The 15865-nt window shown below is 48.4% G+C and overlaps 1 protein-coding gene across 1 annotated transcript in view; it reads right to left on the minus strand.

Annotated features, from left to right (window-relative positions):
* The window catches only part of LOC122931074 (gastrula zinc finger protein XlCGF26.1-like), a 49514-nt gene that overhangs the window by 23811 nt on the left and 9838 nt on the right, over window positions 1-15865 (minus strand). Inside the window, exons 4-6 of the mRNA XM_044284989.1 lie at window positions 3628-3745; window positions 3199-3327; window positions 2962-3099 (exon numbers count right to left, since the gene is read on the minus strand). Of these exons, the coding sequence (XP_044140924.1) occupies window positions 2962-3099; window positions 3199-3327; window positions 3628-3745 (385 nt within the window). The remainder of the gene's footprint in view (window positions 1-2961; window positions 3100-3198; window positions 3328-3627; window positions 3746-15865) is intronic.

Below are 15865 nucleotides of genomic sequence, written 5' to 3' on the forward strand. Positions count from 1 at the left end.
ACTGCCTAGAGACTGGTACATGGACCCCAATACTGCCTAGAGACTGGTACATGGACCCCAATACTGCCTAGAGACTGGTACATGGACCCCAATACTGCCTAGAGACTGGTACATGGACCCAATACTGCCTAGAGACTGGTACATGGACCCCCAATACTGCCTAGAGACTGGTACATGGACCCCCAATACTGCCTAGAGACTGGTACATGGACCCCAATACTGCCTAGAGACTGGTACATGGACCCCAATACTGCCTAGAGACTGGTACATGGACCCCAATACTGCCTAGAGACTGGTACATGGACCCCAATACTGCCTAGAGACTGGTACATGGACCCCAATACTGCCTAGAGACTGGTACATGGACCCCAATACTGCCTAGAGACTGGTACATGGACCCCAATACTGCCTAGAGACTGGTACACGGACCCCAATACTGCCTAGAGACTGGTACATGGATCTCAGTACTGCCTAGAGACTGGTACATGGATCTCAGTACTGCCTAGAGACTGGTACACGGACCCCCAATACTGCCTAGAGACTGGTACACGGACCCCAATACTGCCTAGAGACTGGTACATGGATCTCAGTACTGCCTAGAGACTGGTACATGGACCCCAATACTGCCTAGAGACTGGTACATAAGGTGCAAGCTCCACATATTAAGAAACTAATCTTTAAAATGAAAACACTAGATATCTTACAACCTCCACACTAAATCTACAGTATATTTCCCTCCAATCTGTTTGTGACAGTAATTACATCTGTAAGGCATTTCTTACCTACCTTCTATCACACTGTACCAGTGACAAGGAATATGATGGACGTTGTGGCTCTAAATGACTTATAAACCATGATAGTAAACTTCCTATTAATTACCTCATTAATAAAGAAATGTACAGTCCATATATTTCCAGCCTGAAATGACCGAGAACAGAAAACATACAACATGTGGACATCAACTGATCCAACTCACTGGACGAGGAACTCAGGAACGATCAGCCGGGATCTACTCCATCTACATCTCCTCCATCGGAGGAGGGAGAAGGTTTCCTGTAAACTCAGCATGCAATGTATAAGGGCAGAAGAAAACCCAGGATTTATGAAAGGCTCTTACCAGTCACTGACACTGATGTGGGGTTCTCCAGCCCACTCGTCCTTCCACTTCCATCACTTTCCTGCAAGAATCACACATGAAAGACATGAGGAACAAGAAAAGGAACCCTAGTTTATCTTATATCCAAGAGAAGGTCAAAAGCCACAGAAATGATGACCCAACCTGCCCTAAAAGAGAAGGATCTCCTCCAGTGGTGATCAGACAGGACCAACATTCAACCAAATATTTTACTCCTTGACAAATGTTTCTGTTATTTTGCTGCAGGAAATGTTCGGCGCTGATTTCGGAGTGGACACCATGTTCATCACCACCAGATCTTACACTATTCACCAACGTCACAGCTTTTACTGTAAAGAAGCCTTTTATCACGACTCGAGAATTAATCTTCTTTCCTTCATAAAGAGGACTCTCTTGTCTTTTATGTGAACTTTAATATGTAAAGCTGATCAGCGCATTTCTTGCATTCCTATATTTATACAGATGTATCATGTCCCCACTTAGACCCCTGTGGCCCCCAGAACTGACCTGCACCTTCTAGATGAGGCTGCACTAATGATTAGTAAAGCAGTAAGATTATGTCCATAACTCCTGAGTCTATGCCTCTTACTGCACATGACAGTATGCTGCTCGTCTTAGAAGCAGCCGATTGGCATTGAGCTGTCATTTAGTCCATGATTTACATCTACACTGCAGAACTTTACATGTATTTACACTGAATATCAATGACCAAGTGGATGTCTAAACAGGTGGAAGTTTAATGCAATCTTATATAAAACCAGAAACCATTTGTTGCCAAGACCAACCACAGCCGCCACCAATAACTCCACTGTAGAAGATGAGTAGAAAGCTTCATTACATCAGTCTTTACAGGATTTACAGGAATCTCAGCTTAACCTACCTGATCATACAGTAAGACATTCTGCTTCTCCTCTGGACAGTCCTGGGAATATGGAGGACTAGGACATCTCTCTGGTGGATTTCTCTGACTCGATCCATCTATAGGAAATACACACAGTGACTGAATACATTGTCTATATCTGATGACCAGATGAGGGGTGAGTCTAGGTGATCCTCAAACCTAGAGTCATCTCTATAATCCGAAAGATCTTCTTTTACCTAGTGATATAAGTAGCTGGTTATTCTCCATCTTAAGTTCATGATGATCCAGTGGAAAATTTGGATTCTCCTCTGGACAGTCCTGGGAATAAAGAGGACTGGGAGATCTCTCTGGTGGATTTCTCTGACTGGATCCATCTATAGGAAATATACAGAGTGACTGACATTGTCTATATGAGTATAGGTGATCCTCAAACCTGGACTTTCCTCTATAATTAGGAAGCTCTCCTCATACCCGGTGATGTGAGGGGCTGATGATTCTCCATTGTGATGTCATGATGATTCAGTGAGTTATCCTGCTCTTTCTCTGGACAAACCTGGGGACATAGAGGACTAGGACATCTTTCTGGTGGATTTCTCTGACTGGATCCATCTGTAGGAAATACACACAGTGACTGAATACATTGTCTATATGTGATGATCAGATGAGGGGTAAGTCTAGGTGATCCTCAAACCTGGACTTCTCTCGATAATCAGAAAGATCTTCTCTTATTACCTGGTGATATAAGGAGCTGGTGATTCTCCATCTTAAGTTCATGATGATCCAGTGCAAAATGTGGCTTCTCCTCTGGACAGTCCTGGGAATAAAGAGGACTGGGACATCTCTCTGGTGGATTTCTCTGCCTGGACCCATCTATAGGAAATATGCAGCGTGACTGATATTGTTTATGAGTATAGGTGATCCTCAAACCTGCACTCTCCTCTATAATCAGGACGGCCTGTCTTACCCGGTGATGTGAGGGGCTGGTGATTCTCCATCATGACGTCACGATGATCCAGTGGGACAGTCTGCTCTTCCTCCGGACAGTCCTGGGAATATAGAGGACTGGGACATCTCTCTGGTGGATTTCTCTGACTAGATCCATCTATAGAAATATACACATTCGTGATGATCAGATGAGGTGTGAGTCTAGGTCACCCCTAAACCTGGACTACCCCCTGTAATCAGCAAGGTCTCCTCTTACCTGGTGATATTAGGGGCTGGTGATTCTCTATCATGACATCCTGATGTACCAGTAGGACATTCGGCTTCTCCTCTGGGCAGTACTGGGTATACAGACATCTCTCTGGTGGATTTCTCTGACTGGATCCTTCTATAGGAAATACACACAGTGGCTGAATACATTGGGGGAGATTTATCAAACTGGTGTAAAGTATAACTGGCTTAGTTGCCCATAGCAACCAATCAGATTCCATCTTTTATTTTTCACAGCTCCTTTGGAAAATGAAAGGTGGAATCTGATTGGTTGCTATGGGCAACTAAGCCAGTTCTACTTTACACCAGTTTAATAAATATCCCCCATTGTCTGTAAGTCACGATCAGATGAGGGGCGAGTCCAGGTGGCCCTCAAACCTGGTCTCTCCTCTACAATCAAGGAAGTGTCTCCTCTTACCCGATGAAGTGACGCGATTCCCCATCATGATGTCCGTGTACAGATCTTTGTGTCCTTCTAAATACTCCCACTCCTCCATGGAGAAATAGACAACGACATCCTGACACCTTACAGGAACCTGACAACACAATGATTCAGCCATTACCAGACACCTCCCTTGGCGTTATTGTACAATGTCCCAGCATTCCCAGCAGCGCTCACCTCTCCGCTCAGCAGGTCAGTGATCCTGTCGGTAAGTTCTAGGATCTTCTGCTCATGTATCAGGGAATGAGGTGGAGGCTCGGTGATGGGGCTCTGGGTCCTGCTCCGTCCTCCTGACGCACGGGGTGTCACACACTCATCAGACGACTTCTTCACTACTGTGTAATCCTGTGTATGGGGAGACGCCGATCACTACAGAGATTCTAAGAAGCCTTCACCTTTCCAGACATTTACCTGGTTTATTACTAGAGATAAGAGTGATGTCATGTGAGACTCTCACCTCTCCAGTTATCAAGGAGATGATCTCTAGGGCGAGGTCTAATATCTCTGCAGCCATGTGGCTTCTGTCCTTCTCCATCCTTCATGGACCTTTGATGGAAAGGACCATCGTCTTACAAAGAAGATTTTATCTGTTATAGTCCTGTACCTAAGGAACCTGTGGGAAAACGTGGAGGATTGAAAGTAAAATCAAATTAGGAAGAAGATATTACATGAAGTATAGTCACTGATTATAAAGGGAGCCATTGATTATAAAGAACTATTCCTAGCATACAACGGATCGGACATATATTGCTGATGAGAATATTATATATTAGTATAAGCAACAATTCCAATAGTGCATTTATTCCCTCAAGTTCTCAGATGCCATTTTGAAGCCAATGCTGTAATGAGGAGATGAAAGTTACCTGTGAAGTTTGGGGAATAAATCCACGTTGGTTTCATGTTAAATCAAAAAGATTTTATGTGACAAAAACGAGTGCATCATAGTAACATGGGTCAATTATCAAAATGAGCATTTATGACCGTTTGTTCCAGATAATCTGCCTGTGTAAATGGGAGCTTAGTCATTGCAGCTTTCTGGAGACTAATGAGCCCTCAGTACTTGTGGGAGCTTCCTGTACCTGAAAAGTGCCTTATTCCATCAGAGCATCTACCTATCTGCTTGTACTTCATCTGCGGCACATCTACCAGACCACTGTTCTGGGAACATCACTGGGCGACTCTGTAGCTATGGGCACCTCTGGGAACCTGCCTTACGATAGCCTCCTGCCCCCAGCACGGGGTCTAGTACCTGAGCCACTCCTCTCTCACATATCCTCTCTCATTCCCAGTGTGAGCAGATACAATAAAATGTCTACTTAACTGGGTCATCTCCTGTCTGCTTGGAGTTCTCTTCTCTACTACTAGCATCTTCCAGATCCACACTCAGGACCACAGAGCTATGAGGGCCAGGTCTAAAGACCACATCCTGGTTGTGGATTGGGATCTTAAAGTAGCCCTAGAAAAAAGTGGCCTCATGTTGTTGGTGTGTTCATATTCACAGCAGGTTGACCAACAAAAGTAGGTGCGAACCATAGGCCATGCAATATTGGTGGTAGGCGAGATGAATAAAAAACACATGACAATGGAGCTCCTGGGCATCATCACTAACAGTTGTGGTTTCTCCACAAAATGCCACTTTTGTTGTCTACTGAAGTCTCATGATTATTCATCCCTTTATGGTGAGAGTATTTAGTACTTAGTAGAGCACCCTTTTGCTGTTATGACCTACTGAAAACATAATGCATAGATAGACAACAGCTTTTGGCAGCATTCCTGAGGAGTTTTAGCCAATTACCCATGGGCAATGACCTCCAGTTCCTGAATATTCTTGGGTTTGTGTACTGCAGCTGCCTTCTTCAAAGCCCACCAAAGATTTTTTATAAGGTTCAAGCCAGCCAACTGTGATGGCCACTCCAGAATCTACCAGGACTTTGAGGTACGCTTGGGGTCACTGTCATGTTGGAAGGTCCAGTGACACCCAAGGTTCATCTTCCTCATAGAAGGAATAATGTTTGGCATGCTTCGGCAGGTTGTTCTTTTCAGCGTATGCTTCATTCTTACTCCTCCAGACATACCAGTGATCAGTGGCGACTCTAGGATCAATATATAGGGGGGGGGGGGGGGGCACAGAAGATACACAGTCAAAAATGGGGGGGGGGCACTAATAATTTTCGCCAGCTAATCATACTACTGAAAAATACTAAAGCAGCCGCTTCCCCTGCAGCTACGCCCCTGATGCCGGGGTAATATAATTAAGGGGTATCAGGGTACATTGGGTATAATATAACTGAGGAGGGCTATCAGACATTATAAAGAGGTAATACAGCTTCCATTACCCCTGTATTACGGTCCCTGATAGGATAGCACTCCTCAGTTAGGTTACCCCTGTATAATGCACCCTGATACCCCTTAGTTATATTATATAACTAAGGGATATCAGGGTACATTACGCAGGGGTAATATAACTGAGGGGTATCAGGGTACATTATACAAGGGTAATATAACTGAGGAGGGCTATCATGGGACATTATACAGAGGTAATGTAAGCTATATTACCACCGTATAATGCCCTGATAGGCCTCCTGAGTTATATTACCCATGTATAATAACGTACCCTGATACCCCTTAGTTATATAACCCCGCTGAGATCATATAACTAAGAGGTATCCTGGTACATAATTATACAAGGGTAATATAAGTTACTCAGGAGGCCTGTCAGGCATTATACGGTGGTAATATAAGTTATATTACCCCCTGTATAATGTACCCCGATACCCCTTGGTTATATTACCCCCATGTATAATGTACCCTGATTACCCTCAGTTATATAACTGAGGGGTATCAGTCAGGGGACATTATGGGTTATATTATAACTAAGGGGTATCAGGGTACATTATACAGGGGTAATATAACTAAGTTATAGGGGTAACCATATCATCAAGGACAGGTTGAGGAGGGGCTGGGCGCAAACCAAGCAGGAGGGAGGGCAGGCCATGAGGCGAGGTAGTGGGGGTATAGGGGTACATTTTTAAAAAAACTTTTTAGCAGGAGCAGAGAGAACTCAGAGTCAGAACATGAAGGCAAGGCAAGGCACTCACTGGCAGGCGGCATATTACCCTTGTATAATGTACTACCAATTATACCCTAAGTTATAGGGGTAACCATATCATCAGGGATAGGTTGAGGAGGGTCTGGGCGCAAACCAAGTAGATGGGAGGGCAGGCCATGAGGCGAGGTAGTGGGGGTATAGGGGTACATTTTTTTAAAACTTTTTAGCAGGAGCAGAGAGAACGCAGAACATGAAGGGAAGGCAAGGTACTCACTGGCAGGCGGCAGCAATTTGCAAAGTCCGTTTGCGCGGGCGGGCAGGCACGCAGCAGCGCAGCTTTACGTGTTGACGACCGTGACGTCAAGTCGTCAACTCGTCTCTGCGGCTGCCACACTCCCAGCCTGCGCCCTGCACGCTCTGCCTCCGCGAGTCCGCTGGGTCCAAACGCCGCCCCCACCACGGCACCACCCCATCTGTCATGTGACTCCACTCCATAGCCGACGGACTGGCACTGACTGTATGTTACGTATCTGTGTGTTCTCTTCTCTGTCAGTGTGTGTACTTTTAGTGCGGGCGGCCGGCGCAGCAAGCAGCGATTAGCGCTAGAGTCAGCGATATTCAGCGAATCAGCGGGGGGGGCACCCGGAGGGGGGGCAAGGAATGACCTGGGGGGGGGCAATTGCCCCCCCTCGCCCCCCTGTAGCGACGCCACTGCCAGTGATCCCCAGACCTTAGAAGTTCCAGTTTTGTTTCATTGCTCCACAGAACAGAATCCAGTCTAGCCAATGTTTATTTAACTTTACGCTTGTGAACTATGCTTCCAGCAAGGAACATTCAGCGCCTGATTGATTACTAAGATCTCCTTTCGGGAATGAACTTGCTGCCGACTCAGCAGAGGATAGAGGACTGCTACATTTGTTTGTGGGCAGCAGATACTGGTTTCCACAGGACAATCTGCTGCCCAGAAAAAACGATTTTGATGAAAGCATCAGGAATACTTTCACCTAATGAACATGCGCTCTATTGTTCATTGGTGAGTGACAGCAGCTTTATACATGCGTATATATATGCGTCCTGGCTGCATTCAGCAATCTCTCAGTCCCCAAGTTTGTTCACATCTCTCTCGGGTCAAATGCGCTACTGCAGCCAACTGACATCAGCAGAGATGTGTCCTCAAGTAGCAATTTACCGCTGGATCACATGCCATTTGGGGACACGTCACCACTGAGGCCAGTTTTTGGCTGCAGATGCACAAGTGACCCCATTTATATCCAGTATATCAGTAAACAAGGCAGCATGGTGGCTCAGTGGTGCCTTCCGGTGCTGGGGTCCTAGGATCGAAACTGACCAAGGACAACATCTGCATTAGATTGTGAGCTCTGTTGGAGACAGCAAGCAATGTTAATGTCTGTACAGGGCTGCGGAATACGTCAGCGCTATATATGGGAGTAAGACAAGAAAATATATAAAACAAACTGGAGACTGACAGATCGGGAAGTGGAGAGCAGGCACTGGACCGGAGCAGATGAGTCTTCCTGAGGTAACACATACTCCGATCATGGAAACCCTCTGTATGTAAACTTTGGCCCTCACTATGCATAGCAACCCTTTTCTTTTCCCATTTTGGAATCATTTAAGATGATTGCTGCATGTAAGCGCAGCCGTTATTTCTGCTGACGATCAGGCAACTATCGAGAACATCGGTCCGTGGCCACAGATGCAGTCATCCTGACCCCGGCCACCACCGAGCTGTCAGACCACCCTGCCGCACTGTCAGCTCCAGACCAAAATGAATGAAAGAAATTGAAGGAAAAGATGACGACAAGCCCTGATAGCGCTGGGAGGAAACACGTATGACAGTGGGAAGCGCAGGGGCAGACACGGTGACACGGGCCTCAGCCACCAACGTGAAGGAGGCATCAAAGGAGACCTCCAGAAATTAAAGCTGAAATGTTCAGAAGGTTAATATACAGGAGTCGGACGACGCTGAGGTTCTCCAGACACAGACGAGCGGATCATCGTTTAGAGATGAAAATTATTCGCATGTGACCGTTTTCTTGAGGATCTTTCTCTGTAATTTGACGGCAACAATTTTCATAAAACGTCCCCGTTTTTACATAGATCACATGACGTCACTTTACATAACACAATTCAGTCATTTATTCATTTGCATAAATAATTGAATGAGTGTTTTCCGTACAATCGCGCAGTCCCTACACACAGGTGGACGCCTTCACTGGAGATGAGGCCCAATCACCTCCACAATAGTCCAAACTGTAGAAGAGGCAGCAGCCGATCGATGACGCAGTGGAGACCAGTGATCCATAACCAATAATCCAGGAGAAAACGTTCCGGACACTTCACGTAGGCAAAATATGGACTGAAGATCTTCACCGCTTCATCCATGAGTCCTGGAGCTTCTTCTACTGTTCAGGTTCCACAGATTACATCTCACTATTATCATCCGACAAAAATCATTATCTGCACACACACACTGCTCCCCCTGCTGCCTGCACACACACACACTGCTCCCCCTGCTGCCTGCACACACACACACTGCTCCCCCTGCTGCCTGCACACACACACACTGCTCCCCCTGCTGCCTGCACACACACTGCTCCCCCCGCTGCCTGCACACACACACTGCTCCCCCTGCTGCCTACACACACACACTGCTCCCCCTGCTGCCTACACACACACACTGCTCCCCCTGCTGCCTGCACACACACACTGCTCCCCCTGCTGCCTGCACACACACACTGCTCCCCCTGCTCCCTGCACACACACACTGCTCCCCCTGCTGCCTGCACACACACACTGCTCCCCCTGCTGCCTGCACACACACTGCTCCCCCTGCTGCCTGCACACACACACTGCTCCCCCTGCTCCCTGCACACACACACTGCTCCCCCTGCTCCCTGCACACACACACACTGCTCCCCCTGCTGCCTGCACACACACACTGCTCCCCCTGCTGCCTGCACACACTGCTCCCCCTGCTGCCTGCACACACACACTGCTCCCCCTGCTGCCTGCACACACACACACTGCTCCCCTGCTGCCTGCACACACACACTGCTCCCCCTGCTGCCTGCACACACACACTGCTCCCCCTGCTGCCTGCACACACACACTGCTCCCCCTGCTGCCTGCACACACACACTGCTCCCCCTGCTGCCTGCACACACACTGCTCCCCCTGCTGCCTGCACACACACACACACACTGCTCCCCCTGCTGCCTGCACACACTGCTCCACCTGCTGCCTGCACACACACACACACACACACACACTGCTCCCCCTGCTGCCTGCACACACACACTGCTCCCCCTGCTGCCTGCGCACACACACACACTGCTCCCCCTGCTGCCTGCACACACACTGCTCCCCCTGCTGCCTGCACACACACACACACTGCTCCCCCTGCTGCCTGCACACACACACACACTGCTCCCCCTGCTGCCTGCACACACACACTGCTCCCCCTGCTGCCTGCACACACACACTGCTCCCCCTGCTGCCTGCGCACACACACACACACACTGCTCCCCCTGCTGCCTGCACACACACACTGCTCCCCCTGCTGCCTGCACACACACACTGCTCCCCCTGCTGCCTGCACACACACACACACTGCTCCCCCTGCTGCCTGCACACACACACACTGCTCCCCCTGCTGCCTGCACACACACACACACTGCTCCCCCTGCTGCCTGCACACACACACCGCTCCCCCTGCTGCCTGCACACACACACACACTGCTCCCCCTGCTGCCTGCACACACACACTGCTCCCCCTGCTGCCTGCACACACACACTGCTCCCGCTGCTGCCTGCACACACACACTGCTCCCGCTGCTGCCTGCACACACACACACACACTGCTCCCCCTGCTGCCTGCACACACACACACACACTGCTCCCCCTGCTGCCTGCACACACACACACACTGCTCCCCCTGCTGCCTGCACACACACACACTGCTCCCCCTGCTGCCTGCACACACACTGCTCCCCCTGCTGCCTGCACACACACCCTGCTCCTCCTGCTGCCTGCACACACACCCTGCTCCCCCTGCTCCTCCTGCTGCCTGCACACACACACACTGCTCCCCCTGCTGCCTGCACACACACACTGCTCCCCCTGCTGCCTGCACACACACACCGCTCCCCCTGCTGCCTGCACACACACACTGCTCCCCCTGCTGCCTGCACACACACACTGCTCCCCCTGCTGCCTGCACACACACACACTGCTCCCCCTGCTGCCTGCACACACACACTGCTCCCCCTGCTGCCTGCACACACACACTGCTCCCCCTGCTGCCTGCACACACACACTGCTCCCCCTGCTGCCTGCACACACACACACTGCTCCCCCTGCTGCCTGCGCACACACACACTGCTCCCCCTGCTGCCTGCGCTCACACACACTGCTCCCCCTGCTGCTTGCACACACACACTGCTCCCCCCGCTGCCTGCACACACACACACACTGCTCCCCCTGCTGCCTGCACACACACACTGCTCCCCCTGCTGCCTGCACGCACACACTGCTCCCCCCTATACACCTCTTCTGTTTAACCCTATAATGACATCTGTAAGTAGTTCTGCAGCATGATGGGGGTTGTAGTCACAGGTCCAGTACACAGGGCAGGATCTCCAGTCACTTACCCTTCATTCCTCCAGTCCAGGCTCTGGGCAGCAGGGTGGCTCAGTGGGTAGCAGTGCTGGGGTCCTGGCTCAGTTACCATGGAGTCTGTATCTTCTCCCTGCACTGTGAGACCTTGTGTACGCTTCACTGGTCACGTGATCCTGAGAGATGTGACGTCACCGGAAAGGGGCGGGGCCTCCAGAGAACAGAAAGCAGTGAGCTCGTCTATACATGTGTACTGCTGAGGAGAGGGGGATTTACATGGGACTGTATGTGAGAGAAGACTGGAGGGAGCGATGTTATTTACATAGGACTGTATGTTAGAGAAGACTGGAGGGAGCGATGTTATTTACATAGGACTGTATGTGAGAGAAGACTGGGGGGAGAGTGATGTTATTTACATAGGACTGTATGTGAGAGAAGACTGGAGGGAGCGATGTTATTTACATGGGACTGTATGTGAGAAAAGACTGGAGGGGGGGAGTGATGTTATTTACATGGGACTGTATGTTAGGGAAGACTGGAGGGAGGGAGTGATGTTATTTACATGGGACTGTACGTTAGGGAAGACTGGAGGGAGGGGAGTGATGTTATTTACATGGGACTGTGTGTTAGGGAAGACTGGAGGGGGGAGTGATGTTATTTACATGGGACTGTATGTTAGGGAAGACTGGAGGGGGGGAGTGATGTTATTTACATGGGACTGTGTGTTAGGGAAGACTGGAGTGAAGGGGCAATGTTGTGGGACAAAATGTTATTTACATAGGGCTGGGGTTGTGTAGTTGGGATTGAATGTTAGAGAAGACATGAACGACGTGTGTGTGGAGGAAATCTGCGTTGCGTCACCTCCTCGGACATAGAGCTGGAGCCCGTCATGCCCTGCGCAGGTGATAGGCGCCGGGCTCTCCTGCGGAGGCGATAGGCGGATCATCAAAGCGTCCGCACTCGGTCCCCTCGGACTTAATGACTGAGTGTTTTGGATTTGGCTCTGCTGCTATTGGTCGGCTTTGATGCATAGTTTGTATATCTGCAAGTAACCATTTTAATGATGAATATGTAATGTGTAGCGTCACTGTCGCCTTGACAACTAGACGCAACGTTAAAAGGCACTGATGCAGATCTGCGCAATGAGGTCAGACAAAGCGCAAACCTGAGCGAAACGGCAGTCGCCGCTTTCTCGTCCGTGTACTATGCTCACATGCTCCTGCCTACCGCTTCCATCTGAAGAATAGAGGATTCCATCCCAGCAGGGGGGGAGCGCCGCCCTTCTTTAGTTTTTTTCTTCTCTATTGGGACTTATTACTACAGGGCTGAGCACCGCACACACTGGCTGACTGCATTGACAGGACCACCTTGGCTCCCGTGCACCCCCACGTTACACACAGCAGTGTCGCCAACGTTTATTTTCTTGTAGTGCGTGTTTATTTTACATGGGACTGCCTGTTAGAGAAGACTGCAGGGGTGGAGCAAAACACTGCATGTTATGTCAGTGTAAGGGCTCATGCACACGACCGTATGCCCTCCGAGACATACGTTCCGTGAGCGTGCCATATGTTCCGGAGCGGCTAGGTTACTGTGTGCATCGGGCCGCCCGCGGGACTTTTGTCCTGCACTTATATGATCATATGAGTGCAGGACAATGGTCCCGCGCGCGGCCCGATGCCTACAGTATCATAGTAACCTATGATGCTGTGCGCTCCCGGCCGCACGATGTATCCTGTTCCGGAAAATATGGCCCGCTCACGGACCGTATGTCTCAGTGGGCATACGGTCGTGTGCATGAGCCCTAAGGCCCCTTTCACACGGGCAAGATTTCCGCGCGGGTGCAATGCGTGAGGAGAACACATTGCACCCGCACTGAATCCGGACCCATTCTCTTCTATGGGGCTGTGCACACGAGCGGTGATTTTCACGCATCACTTGTGCGTTGTGTGAAAATCGCAGCAGGCTCTATATTCAGCGTTTTTCATGCAACGCAGGCCCCATAGAAGTGAATGGGGCTGTGTGAAACTCACAAGCAAGTGCGGATGCGGTGCAATTTTCATGCACGGTTGCTATGTGACTATCGGGATGGAGACCCGATCATTATTATTTTCCCTTATAACATGGTTATTAGGGAAAATAATAGCATTCTGAATACAGACTGCACAGTACAATAGGGCTGGAGGGGTTAAAAAATAATAATAATAATTTAACTCACATTAATCCACTTGTTCTTGCAGCCGGCATCTCTTCTGTCTTCTTCTTTGAGGAATAGGACCTTTGATGACGTCACTGCGCTCATCACATGATCCATCACCATGGTGATGGATCATGTGACGGACCATGTGATGACCGGAGTGACGCCACCACAGGTCCTTTTCCTGTGCACAGCAAAGATGAAGACAGAAGAGACGCCGGCTGCGCGAACAAGTGGATTAAGGTGAGTTACATTTTTTTTTAACCCCTCCAGCGCTATTGTATTATGCATTCTGTATTCAGAATGCTATTATTTTCCCTTATAACCATGTTATAAGGGGAAATAATAAAATTTACAGAACACTGATCCCAAACTTGAACTTCTGTGAAGAAATCTGGGTTCGGGTCTGGGTACCAAACATGCAGATTTTTCTCACACGCGTGCAAAACGCATTACAATGTTTTGCACTTGCACTGAAAAATCGTGCATTTTCCCACAACGCACCCGCATCTTATCCGGGCCAAAAACACGACGCCCGTTAGAAAGAGGCCTAAGGATGCTTTGACACAATGCAGATTCATGTGGAAGGAGCTGTGAGTAACATAGTACCAGGGAAGTGTATGAAGTACTTTGTAGACTTTTCAGTTCAGAAATGGACCCTCTATTCTGATTCCCCGATCTGCGTCACTTATGTTTGTGGTTTTAGAAATTGCAGATTTTGGTGCAGAAAATTTCTGTGAATGAAAATCAATTCCATTCATGTGAAGCCATCTTACTGTACAGGATTAGATTGTCAGCTCCTGCGTTCAGTCCGTGTGCAGCGCTACAGACCTTGTTGCAGATATAATAGGAAATCATCATCCACGGTCAGTACAATATTGAGCCCCAGTCTGAACGCGTCCAGGGAATTTCTGTACTAAAAATAGGTTATGAGGGGGTATTTTTTGTACTGGCACATATAAGGGACCATTTTTGTACTAGTACACAAGAGAATACAATTTTATGTGGGAGTGCTACTTTAAACAGGAAACTGCCGACCATAGTTGCCTGTGATTGGTCTTACTGACCCTCAGGCTCACAAAAAAAAAAAAAAGACCCTTAAAGTCAATTATGGTTATTTTCTAGAAAATGTAAAAAATTCTAAGCCTTCTAGCATCCAAAAATATAAATAAAATGACATTTACAAAGTTATGCCAACATTAAGTAGACATATGGGTAAAGTTATTAACTATTTTGTGAGGTGTCACTATCCGTCTTAAAAGCAGAGGAATTCAAATCTGGAAAATTGCTAATTTTTCCAAATTTTTCTTACGTTTTGGATTTTTCTTTTTTTTCAATAAAGTACGACGTGTCACAAAAAAAAGCAGAACATGGATAAGTAAAAGCATTCCGAATTTATTACCACATAAAATAACAGGAGATTTAAAAAATTCGGGTCAGGAAGCGCAGTCCGCTCTATAAGACGTTACATACAGACTCACCCGTCCGGCGATACATAGGTAAGCCCTTACCTGTGCCAGGAGCCGGTCTGAAATCAAATGCAGGCAGTTCCGAGAACAGCCCGATGAAGGCCCCCGGCAGCTGTTCTCGGAACTGCCTGCTCCCTGTGACTGCATTTGATTTCAGACCGGCTCCCGCCACAGGTGAGGGCTTACCTGTGCATCACCGGACGGGTGAATCTACCTTATTAAAGATGGCAGCCTGCATGTGTTCACTGGCGAACACTGCGAACTGACCATCACTGTACAACACATCAAAGGAATCTAATTGCTGAAAGGTAACAGAAGGCTACAAAAAGATTTTCCAAGGCATTGGATACACCATGGAACACGGTGAAGAGGGTCATCAAGAAGTGACATCACTAGGAATTGATAAAAAGAAAGAAGGAAAATTTGTCCAGATGGCTACCAAGAGGCCTACAGCAACATTGGGAAGTACTGGATGTGACAACAATCTCCCTTATTCCTCATATGTCTGGACTGTGGGGTAAGGTTCAAGACAAAGCCACTTCCTACAACGGAAAATGTCCAAGCTCAGCTATGCTTTGCCAAATCCTACATCAAGTCTGTAGAAAGCATGTGGGAAAATGTGTTAAGGTCTGATGAGACTAAGGTTCCACTTTTTGGCCATAAATTCCAAAAGATAGGTTTACTGCAAAGCCACACTGTGCATCACCAAAAGGATACCATACCCACACAGAAGCGTGGTGGAGACAGCATTATAATGTGGAGCCAATTTCTGCAGCTGGAACTGGCGCTTTAGTAAAGGTGGAGGGAATTGCGAACAGTTCCAAATTTGGCACAAAACCTTCAGGCTTCTGCTAAAAAGCTGGA

Source organism: Bufo gargarizans, chromosome 3 (genome assembly GCF_014858855.1).
Source record: "Bufo gargarizans isolate SCDJY-AF-19 chromosome 3, ASM1485885v1, whole genome shotgun sequence".
Classification (NCBI taxonomy): domain Eukaryota; kingdom Metazoa; phylum Chordata; class Amphibia; order Anura; family Bufonidae; genus Bufo; species Bufo gargarizans.